The sequence below is a fragment of the Haliotis asinina genome, chromosome 3 (assembly GCF_037392515.1).
Source record: "Haliotis asinina isolate JCU_RB_2024 chromosome 3, JCU_Hal_asi_v2, whole genome shotgun sequence".
In the NCBI taxonomy this organism is placed as follows: Eukaryota; Metazoa; Mollusca; class Gastropoda; order Lepetellida; family Haliotidae; genus Haliotis; species Haliotis asinina.
In genome coordinates this window covers 37,422,881-37,438,210 of record NC_090282.1, presented here as the reverse complement: position 1 = coordinate 37,438,210, position 15,330 = coordinate 37,422,881, and the positions used below count along the sequence as shown (strand labels likewise).

Here is a 15,330-nt window from a genome sequence, read left to right as displayed (position 1 = left end):
GGTTGATGGCCTGCGTCTTCCTGTGCTGTCGTTTTAAACTGAGATACGTTAAAGCTGACCAATCTGAATAACACCCACAAGGCCATCGGAGGTACTATGTCATGTTGGAAAGGGGAATAAGCGTTGAGCGAAGTAATAATTCATTGCGCTTTAGTAAGGCTAACCTAAATACATCTTATCACCGAGTCAACCGACCGCTTCCTGTGAACCGCCTGGTAAAGCTTAACATCTGGACCATCAGAGTCGGCAGCAAATAGCAATACACATTCCCGTCACTTCATCAAAATCACCAACTACACATTGTGGGCGAAAATAGATTAAAAGGATTAGAGGTCTGTTTAACTCTTCGCCACTATTATTGTTCTATTCCTTTCAGGGTGGTTGATGGTTTTATTAGTTATTGGGTGACTTTAGACCTATTCACTACATCCGAGATAGTATTCAAAGAATTATCTGGGGAGTTGTAAAGCCGTTGGGAAACTTTAGACCTGTTGACATTAGAGTTAGAATTCAGGTTTAAAAGGTAGGTATAAAGGATAACGGGTCATTTCACCCCAAACATATTCACCCCAAGTCAGTCGTTTCACCCGGGTCGTTTCACCCCAGCAAATGAATATTATTCTTATCAACTATAAAACTGTTTCAATGTTTTATTTATTTATGTAAAGTGTCGAAACAGATTGTTTGAATAATTACATTTCCAGTAATCTGTTCAATGTTTTATTAATCTGTGTAAAGGGTCGAAACTGATTGTTTCAATAATTTATATCAGTAATCTGTACATATTGGCTTTGTTGGATCGTGTGACATCCTTCTGTGGCGATAGCAAGTAGCTGTCTTTGACAGGAGTGACCTTGCAGAGAGTTCCTTGTTTGTGTACTGTGTCCAGAGTTTAAGAAGACATCTAATGGATCTTCTTTAATCTCTGCCGCCTGGTATAGTTGTTAGGTATCAGCAAATAATGTCTTTATACTGCTGTATGATGGGCTTACCAAGGCTATGCCGTCTGTCTGTGTTCGGCAGCATATGTTGATATCGAGAATGAATGAGTCTCTATTAGTACTAGTCAGTTCTGACGGGAGTTCATTAATGAATAAAAGGTAGAGTGTGGCAGACAAGATCGCGCCCTGACGAACACCTTGCAGTAAACTGAACCATCTTGATTGGTAGTTTCCTGTTTTCACAGAGCTCCTCATACAGTATACAACCTGTCACATATACGCCACATCTGGCCTTTGACGCCGTTATCAAATAGCTTGACCCTCAAACCACCATGCCAAACAGTGCCAATTGCCTTGGAAGAGTCAAAGAAGGCAACACTGACATCTGTGATAGCAAGGAATGGTTTCCTGGAGATTACAGGATGCATGCAGGCTGGTTTGCCATCTGTTGTCTGCTGAAGACACCACATTGCTTTAGTGTAGGTAGAAGACACATTTCAAAGTGTCGTTCAATAACAGGAGTCAAAGAGCTCCCTGTGTAGGAGTTTGGATGTTTACGGTTCTTGTTACCTTATTTTAAAACTAACTGGTTTATGCTATCCTGATATACAGATGGTATAATGCCTGACTTCATTTTCATGTTGAAGAGATGGTATATATGGGCGATAAGCATTTTACCAATATAATTCAAATGTTCGTATACTAAGCAGTTATCTAGACCAGCCTTGCTGTTCTCCAGTTTCGCGCACAGTTTGGCTATCATGGACTCAGTGATAAGATGTGTGCCATCGTTGGCATTTGAATGGATGTTATTTATTTTATCCTGAATTTCAGATCTGAATGAAGCATTGAAGTGATCTTTTCAGTGTGACGGAGGACAGTCTGAAAGTGCGATGGGCATATTAAACATATATATAGTTGCGAGCAGCGATGAGGGCTTCATGCCTTTAATACAGTCTAGCCGTTTGTATCGCTTCCGTAGGTGTTGAAAGCAGTAATGGTTTCCTTTAATACCGATCATATAACTTCTAGTCGATTTTCCTCAACTGGAAGTACAGGAATTTCTGAAAATTTAGATCAGTTCATTACAAACTCGTTTTCATAGATTTAAAATATCCCTTAGGATCGCAGATGAAACTGGAAGTACAGGGATTTCTGTACGTTTTGATCAATTCATTACAAACTCATTTTCTTAGCTTTAAAACATCCCTTGGGATAGCAGATGAAACCTCTGCTTTGACTGAATAAGGTACAAGGCTCATTGTGATTTACACAATGTGAATTTAACCGTACGTCTGCAATTACCAACCTGAACACCTCCGGCATGTCACCCAACTTGACACCTATCTCACTAAACGTGTTGATCGTGTGACCATCAACCCAGCACCCAAACTCAGTACTAGCAACCCCCACTCCGCTCCCTTTCGCATCTCGCTAATCTAGGAACATTCCCACTTACCCAACTTACTGGAGGAATGAAATGAAATTATCAGTCGAGGGTCAGTGATTGTGAGTTGCGTTGCCTCTCAGTGGAATATCATTCTCGGTTGTCAATGCGGCGCTGCAGTCTTTCGTTGTGCATGTCCAACAATCTACCTCATATGATTTCCTCCTACAGATTCTGCACACATAACTTCCAGCTACCAAACACCTTCCACCTTATGTACGGGCTCACAATTCGTATGATAACCAATCACTTGTAAATGATATTTTGGCAAAACTGTTCACCGCTAAATCAGTGTCAGCATGAACGACCTATGGACTGTATTCACGTAGAAATTAGTACAAGTTTAGTTGCCACCCTGACGCTAATACCCCTTTACATTACTACAGCAACACTAAACATCAAAAAGTACAGTGCATTACCTTTGTGCGGAAAGCTGAAAGTCACCTTTATGCGAATGAGCCAAAATCACGAGCAGGCATAGACACGGTTCATTCAAACCCCTACCCATTTTGGTGTCTTAACGCAAAGACAGCATTTGGTATTACAGTGAAAATCCTTTTGACGTTTCGCCCAGGTAGATTCGTGCTGTTTTAATGGATTGGCGAAAAGGGTTAAATTATAAACTGAACTGCATAACAAAATCGGTGTTCATTTACACGTCAACTCTCTGGTTGTTTCAAGTCTTTGAATGTCATTTAGAAGTGTAAATACATAAGAATGAAGATTTTATGGATATCAACTTCTTTATGAGAGAACACAACGTTTCGGAGTTAATGCTTACTCCTTCATCAGGTGATTGAGAAAGGGATACAGAGGTGTATTTATATGTACAGGTAAAACAATAACAAAGTAACAAGTGGAATGAGTTAACGAAAGCTAGTATAAACAAGCACTGATAGGAAGCCGATAGTTAAAGATAACAATGATGGAAGCCAACGGTAATGCATTACAGTTGATTGGATATGTTTACATAACATGATTGGGGATAAGGATGGAAGCCAATGGTGATACATTACGCATGATAGGATGATGTACATAACACACGATAGGGGGTGAGCATGTTTACATGAGGGTTGGTGATGTACAAACACAAGTATGTACTCGGGTAGATAGGCTATACATGAATTACATAGATAGAATGTACACAGGTAGATGAGATTAATTTATCAATAAGTCCCAGGCACTTGGTAGGTACACTCCTTGGTCGCGGTTGATGGCTGGTTTCTGTCTCCGGATCTCGATGGCCTCTTGCAGTTTCCTTTGGCGCCAGTTGTTGTTGTTGGTAGATAGTATCCTAGTGTCCTCCCATCGAATTGAGTGTTCAGGGTTCTTGAGAATATGTTCAGAGATGGCCGATTTCTGGTCGAGTTTCCTGACTGAGGTCTGATGTTCCTTCTTTCTGGTGTTGATTGGTCTCAGCGTTTCTCCAATGTATAGGTCGCCACAGTTGCAAGGGATCTGGTAGATGCATCCTCTCGGGTTAGGGTGTTGACAGCTGGGTCCTTTACCGTTGGCTTTTAGGTAGGTCTTGATGGTCTTGCCACTGGAGAAGGTGACATCGATGCTGGCTTTGGTCTTGATGAGGCGTGATATTTGATGACTGATGGGGCCAAAGTAGGGTATGGTTACTCTGATGGGTGATGGAGAAGGTTTGGGGCGGGGTTCTCGGTCCTTAAGGGTCTTGTTGATGGTGGCTGTGACGAGCTGGGGAGGGTACCCGTTGAGTGTGGTGAATGTCTTTCTGAGGTGGTCCAGTTCATTGACCTCAGTCAGGAAACTCGACCAGAAATCGGCCATCTCTGAACATATTCTCAAGAACCCTGAACACTCAATTCGATGGGAGGACACTAGGATACTATCTACCAACAACAACAACTGGCGCCAAAGGAAACTGCAAGAGGCCATCGAGATCCGGAGACAGAAACCAGCCATCAACCGCGACCAAGGAGTGTACCTACCAAGTGCCTGGGACTTATTGATAAATTAATCTCATCTACCTGTGTACATTCTATCTATGTAATTCATGTATAGCCTATCTACCCGAGTACATACTTGTGTTTGTACATCACCAACCCTCATGTAAACATGCTCACCCCCTATCGTGTGTTATGTACATCATCCTATCATGCGTAATGTATCACCATTGGCTTCCATCCTTATCCCCAATCATGTTATGTAAACATATCCAATCAACTGTAATGCATTACCGTTGGCTTCCATCATTGTTATCTTTAACTATCGGCTTCCTATCAGTGCTTGTTTATACTAGCTTTCGTTAACTCATTCCACTTGTTACTTTGTTATTGTTTTACCTGTACATATAAATACACCTCTGTATCCCTTTCTCAATCACCTGATGAAGGAGTAAGCATTAACTCCGAAACGTTGTGTTCTCTCATAAAGAAGTTGATATCCATAAAATCTTCATTCTCTGGTTGTTGATTTCCATTGATTGACAATGATTAATTTCAACTCACTACTAATTGATTGCATTTGACACGGATTTTAAATCACTAATTATTTGTTGATATTTACTCACTAATTATTATGGGCATATATCCTGCTTATCCGCAATCCAGTGCATCACTTTCGAAATGGCAAATCAACAGTTAGATTACAAGGTCGTTCCAACTTTACGTCACCAAAAAAGATGTCAAGACATCAAGTTACTGCATGCAGCTAAATTCTAGTTCAGTTGCAAATAACAACGGAAGCAAACATCGCGATATGCGTATCTAATCAAGATATCGTAACATACCTCCTGAAAACAAAAACAAAAACAAAAACAAAAAAACCCAAAAAACAAACAAAAAAACCCACCCCCCCCAACCCCTAAAAAAACCCAAAACAAAACACAAAAACAACAAACGGCAACAAAAAAGAAACAACAACAACAACAAAAATACCCAATCGGTTCATTTTCAATTGAATTGTTTATACAGTCATGTGCTATCTATTTTGGTTTCCTAACTTTACAACGTACATACGTTAGTTATTTTCACATTCCATTTGACTAACGTTTCCACCGTCTAAGCCCAGTTCTGTACCCGTGTGCTGAGTTTTATTTGCAGCTAAGTCCTTGCTGTCTTTGGAGCCGGGTTAGCCATTGACTTGTAGTGCAGTAACTGATCATGGCTTTGTATTATAGTGTAATATGTGTTGCTGGCACTGGCGATACTGACTAGAGATTGGGATGATCTCTACTATCTCTAGCTCTACTGCTGCCAGAAGACACAACAAATATACATCTATCTCTCAAACATGAACCTTAGTATATAAATGATCAGCTTTTGAGATACATATTGTCAATACACCCTGCTCATGAGCAATTTCAGCTTATAGTTTAACGGTCGCAAATATCGCATGCAGTATACAGTGTATCATGTACAATATTCTTTATAACATATACAATATACAATTACTTTGATTTAAAGTTTGGTACTAGAGTTTGTCAAATCATCAGTTGTCCCCACAAACTCGGCTGCAGTGATCTAAACGAAGACAGACACATCGACATGTATCGGAAACATCTAAGTGCTCTTTTTATATGTTGGAACTATACAAATCTTAGAACAATTGTGTGTGTTTATACTCAAGAATACGATGTTATCACTACTTTATACGGTAACGGCATAGCGAATAACTCAACAAACTGTGAGATTCTCAACTTATTACAACAGTTCATTTCTAAATGTTTCTATTTCCAGTGATTATCACGTCTATTCGTATGTTCAATGTAGACACTAATTTTCTGCAGCAGCTCATTTCCTCGCTAAGCATAACGGCACAAATATGGACATATTCATTACTCAGTGATATATGTTATTTGGTCTCAGTATTATTCTTTTGTTGGCAAACTCTTTCATTGATGCATCCAGCTTGCGGAATAATTACTGCGTTTATATAAGCCACTAGGCTTGTTGGCTTAACCAGATTTCTGCATGCTTTAGCGAAATAATTTATACTCGAACCAAATACTGTTTGGTGTGCCACGTGCAGTATGCGCAGGACTTCTGCTAATCACTTCGAGAAACATCCGCCAACACCCAGCAACAAACAACACCTACAACAACATAATAGCAGAAAGCCTGACAGGTCTTGCTCCGGCAGATATAAAAGTTAAAATGTTAACATGAGGCGATCAGGCGTTGTATTTCCATATTAATATCCATCACACTGTTTCCATCACACTGTCGCAGCTGAACTCCTGAACCCAGAGAAAGCAAATATACTGGGACTACACATTATTAGCGTAAAAAGATCAGCTTTTGAGATACATATTGCCAACTTTCATTATGCTCTGAAGTGGACTGATGAAGACAGCAACAATAGTGAACAAATAGAATTATACTTGTCCTGCCGTTGTCTTTGGAGCTGTATTGCTACAGTCGATAGGTACAGTGGGCGCTGGCAGCATACGTGCATACACAAATTCTGGTCGAGTTCGGACTGCGAGTTTCAGGTGCTTGAATTGCGAATACAACCTCTGACCACAGTTACCAATGCACTATTGCATGCTCAGTATCCAAATCAAAAGTGGATTCGTTTGAAGACATTTTCATGACTGCTACAGGGAAGCATGTTGCGATTAATTTTGGAAGAGTTTCCATTTCTATCATTGCTGTAAACAAAACGTCCACGTCAGACAGTTGTTGAAGTCAGAATCAAGGGAACGATTCTACTAACTCGAAGGTGAAAACGTGAATGAAAAAAATTGTACAATGACCTTGTCAGTTTTCTCAATCAATATGGACTACAGAGGAGCACTGTGTGAGCAGCGTGGCTACCACTGGTAAGACAGCTCACAAGATTCCGTTCAGCCCTTCTGCTCAGACCACCAACACAGTCCAGAGAGTTATCACATGTTCAGATTGTGAGAAGCCACGGGTGCATTATGCTGCGACCAAACTGACCCCAGTAGACCATGCTGGTCTTGACACATTCATCCAGTTGTTTGACTACATTTGTGGAAATGAGCTTCAAGAAATCAGATCCAGTGATGGCAGCATTGTCAATAAAATGTTTGCAAGGGCCAATCTGTTTTGCCAATCTGTTTTGATATTGCAGGACCATTCCTTCAAACTGGAGTAAATTCACGCTCGCTCGCTCACTAACTCACTCACTGACATGAAGATCTGGGCTAGAATAGGTCTCCAGCAACCCATGCTTGCCACAGAAGGTGCCTATGCTTGTCGTAGGAGGCGACTAACGGGATCGGGTGGTCAGACTCGCTGACCTGGTTGACACAGGTCGTAGGTTCCCATTTACGTAGTTCGGTGCTCATGGTGCTGATCACTGGATTGTCTGGTCCAGACTATTATTTACAGACATCCACCATGTAGCTGGAATATTGCTGAAGGCGGCGTAAAGCTCACACACTCACTCCTTAGCTAAGACAGTAGGAGCCACACAGTAGGTGGCACTCTGATGTCTTAATAACGTCCTTTACACACACTTAGGAACCTCACACACAAGAACATACACATTGTAAATCAAACATTATATTTGAAATAGATCATACACTGTCTTTGACAGCCACTTTTAGCAATATCCAAGCAATATCGCGGTGAGGGATACAAGAAAGTTCTGACCATTGTACCTTTGTGGAGAATCGAACCTAGGTCTTCAGCGTGACGAGAGGGCGCTTCAACCAGTAGGCTACTCCACCGCATCACAGGTCAGCATAGCTGAAAAATTGTTCTGAGGTGCGTTTCACTCATTCACATTATTCATATACCAGGATCGGTTTGGTGTCAAAATGAAAACATCGCTATGTATGTTGAGGAATGTTACTTTCAAGGGTAAGTTCAACTAAAAGCAGAACAACCTACCGCAACAACCTATAACTCCAGTGATGAAGTGCATGAGTAACAGAATGTCCTTCTGACATAACAATATCACATGGTGCCGAATCAGTAAGGACGAATACCTTGGTTAAACTATTTTTATATAAAATGCATGGGTTGTACAACATCTAAATTAAAGCGACACAACATATCACAAGAAAAGCCATACATGTCATTAAACGACAAAATTTCCTTCTGATATAGAATATCTAATAACTAGTCTGTCGTACACATCCTGAAACAAATGTATCCAAGAAAGGACATGTAAATGTAGAATATGTGGTTAGTCCAGATTTCTACAGTTTCAGGCTAAAACTGAAAATAGGTCCAACAGGACAGCTTGACATCACGTGATCGAGCTAACGTATCTTTCGTGGAATGTTTCTGTGTTCTCCAGCACACAACACTGAGGTGGAGTTTCTAATTAAAAGTATGTCTGAATCGACATAATTGTAGTAAGGGTCCATCTCTGCTTTGCTACGCGATGCAGGGGTAGGGAAAACTACTTTTAAAGATCAAGATAGTTCTGTGCAGCAGGGCTACTAACTATCAAAAGGACAACGTTCAGTCAACTGGAGTATTGGCTGAGGTGATAATATTTGTGAGCGACGTCTGAGCGAAGTACGTCTTAACAACAGTATAAATGTGTATAATGACATCAAACAAGTGCCTTTGAAATACATTTGAAATACATGTAATCCGCAGTCACTACGTGGTCGCCTCCCTTGTTCCACCGTGTGTGATGCACTGGTCCCAGCCAGGCCAGAATGTTTCCTTCATACGTTCACAATAGGCGGTCAGGTTGGGATATTTGTCTACGGAAAACGGAAGTTTTACATATAACAGCAAAATAATGATAACATCAATGTATACGTAAATTAGAATCTCGCAATGCGACCTTATTTTAATATTACTTAGTTAAGTGGGAGAACTGGTCTACATCAATATACAGTAACATACACGGGTACACAATTTTGTTGGTTTGTTGTTTAACGTTACTATATGCAATATATGGCGGTGATATCTGGAGTCTCGGCTAGACAATCCAGTGATCAACATCATGAGTATCGATCTGCACAACTGGAATAGGATAACTGTGTCAATCACGACAGTTTGCCTTACCAGTTGTTCCCTTGTGATGCCGCTTACGACAAGCCTGGTTTGCTGAAAAGCAATTTTAACCTGGATCTTGAAGGGTACTTGCTAGTTTACAGGATCACACTTTGACAAAGGGGCGATGTCTAAAGGGTAAGAGAATATCATGCACATTATGTAATCGGTATCCGTCGTTGTTGGAGGTTGGTATACTACATGAACATAGCAGCAACACACATTAATGCAGGCACTGTCAGAATCTTACTTCCATATAACAAGATGGTTTTGTCACAGACGTTGGAATACACGCATCTACGTATTATGCACTGTTTGTTTATATCGCCAGTGAATACTCACTGCTGATTTGCAACGTTGCCGTTTAGTTATGACATTTAATCACACACTACAGGGTGTGGAAGTTAGCTGGTGCTCTGACCAATGAGCATTCATCTTTCATCGTAAGAAGAACATCATGAGCCAATGGTTACCCACCTATCTGCTCCTCACATTACTCTTACAGGATTCGCAAAACATTGATGTACTGGGCTGCGATCATTTGATCTTTGTTGGCCAAAACGATACACCCGCCTCAACCAAATCGCAGATTTGCCATAAGTTGTGACGGGTGATTGAATAACTTTATGTTACAGTTATTTCACTGCTCATGTATGTGAAGGTGCCCTTAAGGATGTTCTCATGGCCTGTGCCCCTAAAGTGCCAGTAAACCTGTGACAGCTGACAGAACACCGCACAGTCCTTCTCACAGGGCTCGTCGCCCACCAGCATCTTTTTGGTCCCTGGATCAAAAAGCATGAGGTCTGATAAGAATATAGGTAAGGTGTAATACACCGGATATGTACGGCAAAAGAATATTGTGTGATTTGTAGTGGAATATATATTTGGATAAATGAATTTTTGCAATAAAAGAATGTTCAAACAAATGGATTAATTTTTTTTGAGCATATAGAGCATATTAAACCGTCATTTTGTCATTAAACATCTAAATACTATATTTTAATCTAATGTCTCAGTGATTGTCAGAATATATACAAAATTTCAAAGATTGTCATCATGTATTTATGATAAAAAAATATGAGATATCGTTTTGACAGCTGACTTTGAACAATACCCTGACAATGCTACGACGTCATAAAGCTATACCATATCTGCCTCGCAAGCATGATTGCTGCACCGTGTTCCGAGACGTATATCCTTCATTGAAAACTAAAGAAAACTGATTTTTGATGATAAATAGAAGCTCACCCTCGTGTCTTGTGATATCAAATATATCAACACTCGTTGATAAAAGTACAAATATAATGTAACGTTATCATCTTGTGTTAATACTAGTGGACACGTAGGTGAGATTCTTAATGTAATATGCGTGTTTCTTATAAAACGACGGAATCTACCAAAGCAGGAGACTCGAATCGCACCTCCTTTGAATCATTAAAGGAATAATCTTCAACCGATAACACATCGATGTGCCTGAATCTCTGGAAATATAACTATGACTGAGGTACATGTAGCTGCGTTGAATATTGATGAAAGAAGATGGCGTGTGTCTATACACAGGACTGGTGTAACGGTGAGTTTTAAACAATGAAGTAGATCTGAAGTGGATGTCCAGGAACGATGTAACAGAAAACGATAGTCAATTAGTTCATTGTTTTCACCCTGTGTCAGTTTAATACAAATAACTTCCATACAGCCTGGATATCTCGGTCTATAGGAAGCAGTCACCTCCAACTTACTATATGACCAGTTCCCCTGCAGTCAGGAGGTGATGCACACTTTTCGTGCACATTACGGAGCGGGGTTAGTGGTGACGAATGGTGTTGGACTATCATAAAAACAACGGATTTGTCACTTGTCAAACACTGGTAATCTTTAATCATATCTATAATTCGTATACAACGTAAACATAATTAAAGCTTCTTGCATACCTATGAAGTTATCTCCCTTGTTGTGTGACCAGTTCTCTCCCGTTGCACACATTTCGTGTACATTACGAAAAGGGGCTAGTGATAACGAATGATCGTGAACTGTTATGCAAACTATGGATTTTTAAATTGTTAAACACTGGCAACTTTTAATTATAACTATAATTTGTACACAGCGCACGTATTAGCAGAGCCTCTACGTACCTATGAAATCTGACAGGGATTGTAGATCGTTCTAAAACATCCCAGTTCCCTCCTCTTCTGTGTGTCGGAAGCCTTGACTCCATGTTTGCTTCTTAACTTTTCGTCGAGTCAACCAAAGGAGGAACGCCCCAAACTTAAATGTCTTCACCGGAAGGGGACAATGAACCTTAAACGATAGAACTATTCACTCTTAAATAAATATAACAACACAGAGGATAGGAAATGTCGCGCCCACTTGCGATATGCGAGGCAGGGTCCCGCGTACTTCCGGTACGAGGGTGCCGTGGTACAAAGCAGCATTAGCTCTAAGATGATTGTAACTCCCATACCTTAACATAGACTTACGTCTGGGATAGATGTTGCTTTGTAGTGCGGCACCCCGATTTACGGTGATAAACGTATGCTAAATTGCTGTGTCAAAATGCGCGACTGCCAAATATGCCATTACGAGAACGGACCAAGTGTACAACAATGCTTGGCTGTCATCACGGGAAAGTTATAATGACTGGTTAATTCAGGATGGAAACCTGTTCCTCCTTGTTACTGTTGCAAGGAGTAACGCTTTGTTACTACCAACTGACAATCATGAGATCATTGGAAAAGGTAATACGCTTCCCCAGCCCCACCCACGTGGTATCGGCAGAATATTTCTAAAAGCGGACGGTCAAAGCTGAGCGAAGACCAACTCTTTCAGTTTGAAGCAGCCTTCTCCTTCTCTTCGAACCACCGGCCTTCTCCTCACCAGAATGACGCTCCGCCTACAGTGTGTTTGTACTGTGGATTTGTTAGTGGTGTACTGCACATAGAGTTGTTGACAAGTCTATAGGTGTTTGTTGCATGGGCACATTTCTCACCAGTGCATGTGTTCTTCCACCATAGCCTACACCTCTGCACCCTTAGAGTCAGGCACCTAATCGTCAGCACACAAAGTCAGCCGCCTAGCCAGCTAAGCCACAGTTACTTCCACAAAAATGAAAGTCGGAGAACTGGTAGTCTAGACTGCGTACTTTGTGTACCCCTTTGATAAGTGTAAATTGGCACGGTGGAAGTCTCGGTCCCTGAGCGGGCTAGGCGACTGACTTTGTGTGCTGGTGATTAGATGCCTGACTCTGAGGGTACAGATTTGAATCTCAGATGAAACGCAACCATAAAAGTACTAGAATTTATACTTTACTAAGAAAGTGAAATCCCAAATATCACATATGTTGCATTTGACCACTTTCTAAATGGCATCGTGTAATCACACCAGCTCATAGTTGCAGATTTTCAAACAAGAAAGTGGTGATGTAACATGAAACCGTTACATGTGTCTCATATTTAAATCTAGGCAAAAGTGTCAAAAAACTTTCTACTATTTTTTTCAGTAAATGTTCTTTTTTTCGAGCAATATTATCGCAGTCTACATTTCAGAACCATCCAGATAAAATCGAGCATGCTCTTTCATCGCATATTTGAGTGTATTGCGAATCTTGCTTAAACGTTGTGTGAGTTGATACATCATTCCAGGCTTAGCAAGACAGTTGAAATGTTGTTTTTTTTTCTAAATAACTAGACACATTTAGTACCATATGTTTCCATGCATGACTGTTCAGTGCAACACTAACACTGACACCCAAACCTACATTTTTCCATATTTATGCCTCAGGTTTAACTTTTCTTCATATTCGGATTTCGGCATTTGAATCCCGAATATGAATATTTTGTTCAGATTCGGAGTTTTGAACAACAGTGTCAATATACCTTATCTCACCCCTTCTAAGGTACTAGGAGCCGTTAGTAAACATGGGTATCGTTAAAACGTATCTGAACAAAAAATATTCAGATGAAAGCAAACATTTATTTAAAGTTCCTAAACAAACGTTACAATTGCAGATATATATCTGCCCATAGATACATTGGCGACTATCTCATATTCTGGTAAATGCAAACACTTATGTACACTGATATGAAATATAAACAAATGAGCACATACACTATGATGATATGACGCTTAAAACAAGTCTTCTTAAAAACAAACAAACAAACAAATCCAAAAAAAGCAAAAACAAACAATAAAACCAAAAAACCCAAAGAAAGAAAGAAACACCAAAAAAAGCCGCCAAAAACATGTTTAAAATGATAAAATGGTATTCAAAACTTATTGTAAAGCAACTGATAACATAATATCAGTACGTTTCACTAATGTGAAAAATATGAAGTTAGCTCCCATAGCTAAACAAGCAGCTACGCAGTATGTACAGCACGTTCAAGATTTTCCCAGAACACCTCCTGACCTTCCTGATCATTCGTGTACTCCACGTAGGAGTCTTGGCGCATTAATTCCACAATGTCAGGGGGCAGATCCTTCAGTGGGATCTTCTCCAGGACTACCACTAGCAGTGTGTTTCGTCCAGTGTAGATGCTCTCCATCTTAGCCATCTCCACCTCGTACTTACACCAGTAGCTCTTCAGGAAGTTTCTTGATAGGATTATCACGGTCCTCCGGCTGGATCTGATGGCGTTCAGGACGTTTGCAGCAATAGCTTCCCCCACAAGAAAGTCTCGATGGTGGATACAGAGACGAAGTCCACGCTGCCCCTCCAATATCCGCCTCATGTCTTCAACAACAAATCCTCGGTCCTCGTCAGCATAGGAGATGAAAGCATCAAACTCAAACTGAGGTCCACCTTCTTCTTCCTCAGCAGCCAGATAACCCCTGTGTTTTATTCGCACCAGGTAGTAAAGATACCTCAGTTTCCATCTAAACCTGTACACTATTCCTGTTATGGACAAACTCAGAACAAGCATCACGAGGCAGAGGACACCGATAGATAGACCTAAGTATGAGGTACACCTTTTGTCAAGGTCAAAGACGATCTGATGGATGTCTTTTAAGAACCGTTGTCTGTTGTTGACATCCACGCAGATCATGTTATCAAAATTGGGAAGTCTAAAAGAATAATCTCTCATCCATTTCAGTGAGTTCAAAGTCAAGCAATTGCATTTGAGAGGGTTGTCATGAAAGTAAAGCTGAAAATCCTCTCTCATCATGCAACTGACTTGATGACGCAACAGAGATGGAACTTCATCAAAAGAGTTTCTTGATAAATTGATGACTGTCATTTTGAAATTGATTTGTTCGATGTTCCACGACGTGAGATAATTAGAACCTAAATTTAAGATTTGAAGCCAACTGTTGTGTTTGAAGATCAGCTTTGGAAGTGAACTTATTTTATTGTTTGATAAGTCGAGATATTCTAGCAAAGGGATTCCACCAAATGTGTCATTCGTGAGGGTATATCCAAGGTAATTGGAACTGACATCCAGATATTTCAAGGATGGAAAGTATGATAAGACTCCTTCAGCCAAGTATTCGCAGAAATTGTTAGAACCGTGCATTTTCTCTAGGTGTGTCAATCCTATGATTGGACCCGTCTACGAAGAAAAATAATTAAACGACAGATTTATCTCCCGAATTTTGTTTTCACCAATTTGGAAGCGTATGATTTCAAAGGCCATTTTTGAATGACTTACATCGACAAATGAAACATTTGGGGGCACATAAATTGTAACATTTCCCGTGAAAGGTTTGCTATAGCTATCCCGTTGAAGAAGGTGACGTGAATGAAGATTTGCATCGTCAAAGAAAGATATTGCTGATTCACTTTGATGCGACCCATCAAACCACTCCAAATCTGTCAACACAGACAATTCCATCATGTAAAGCCCAAACGAAAGGTGATTGTCCCTGAGAGATATTCTTTTTAGAGAAGCTGGGAGGTTAATCATTACATTTCTGTCAATGATTTCTATTCTGTTTCCTTCCATGTACAATTCTTCTAATTTCGTATTCTTTAGATATTTGACATCTTCAA

At 40.3% G+C, this 15,330-nt stretch overlaps 1 protein-coding gene across 1 annotated transcript; it reads right to left on the bottom strand.

Moving 5' to 3' along the window:
* Window positions 1-13,688: 13,688 nt before the first annotated feature.
* LOC137276797 (toll-like receptor 4) lies at window positions 13,689-15,330 on the bottom strand. Its single transcript, XM_067808440.1, has one exon. The coding sequence runs from the start codon at window positions 14,852-14,854 to the stop codon at window positions 13,700-13,702; it is 1,155 nt and encodes a 384-aa protein (XP_067664541.1). The 5' UTR covers window positions 14,855-15,330; the 3' UTR covers window positions 13,689-13,699.

What these genes read in the sequence shown, in the direction of transcription:
- LOC137276797 (XM_067808440.1), bottom strand. Translation starts at nt 14,854, where the DNA reads ATGCACGGTTCTAACAATTTCTGCGAATACTTGGCTGAAGGAGTCTTA.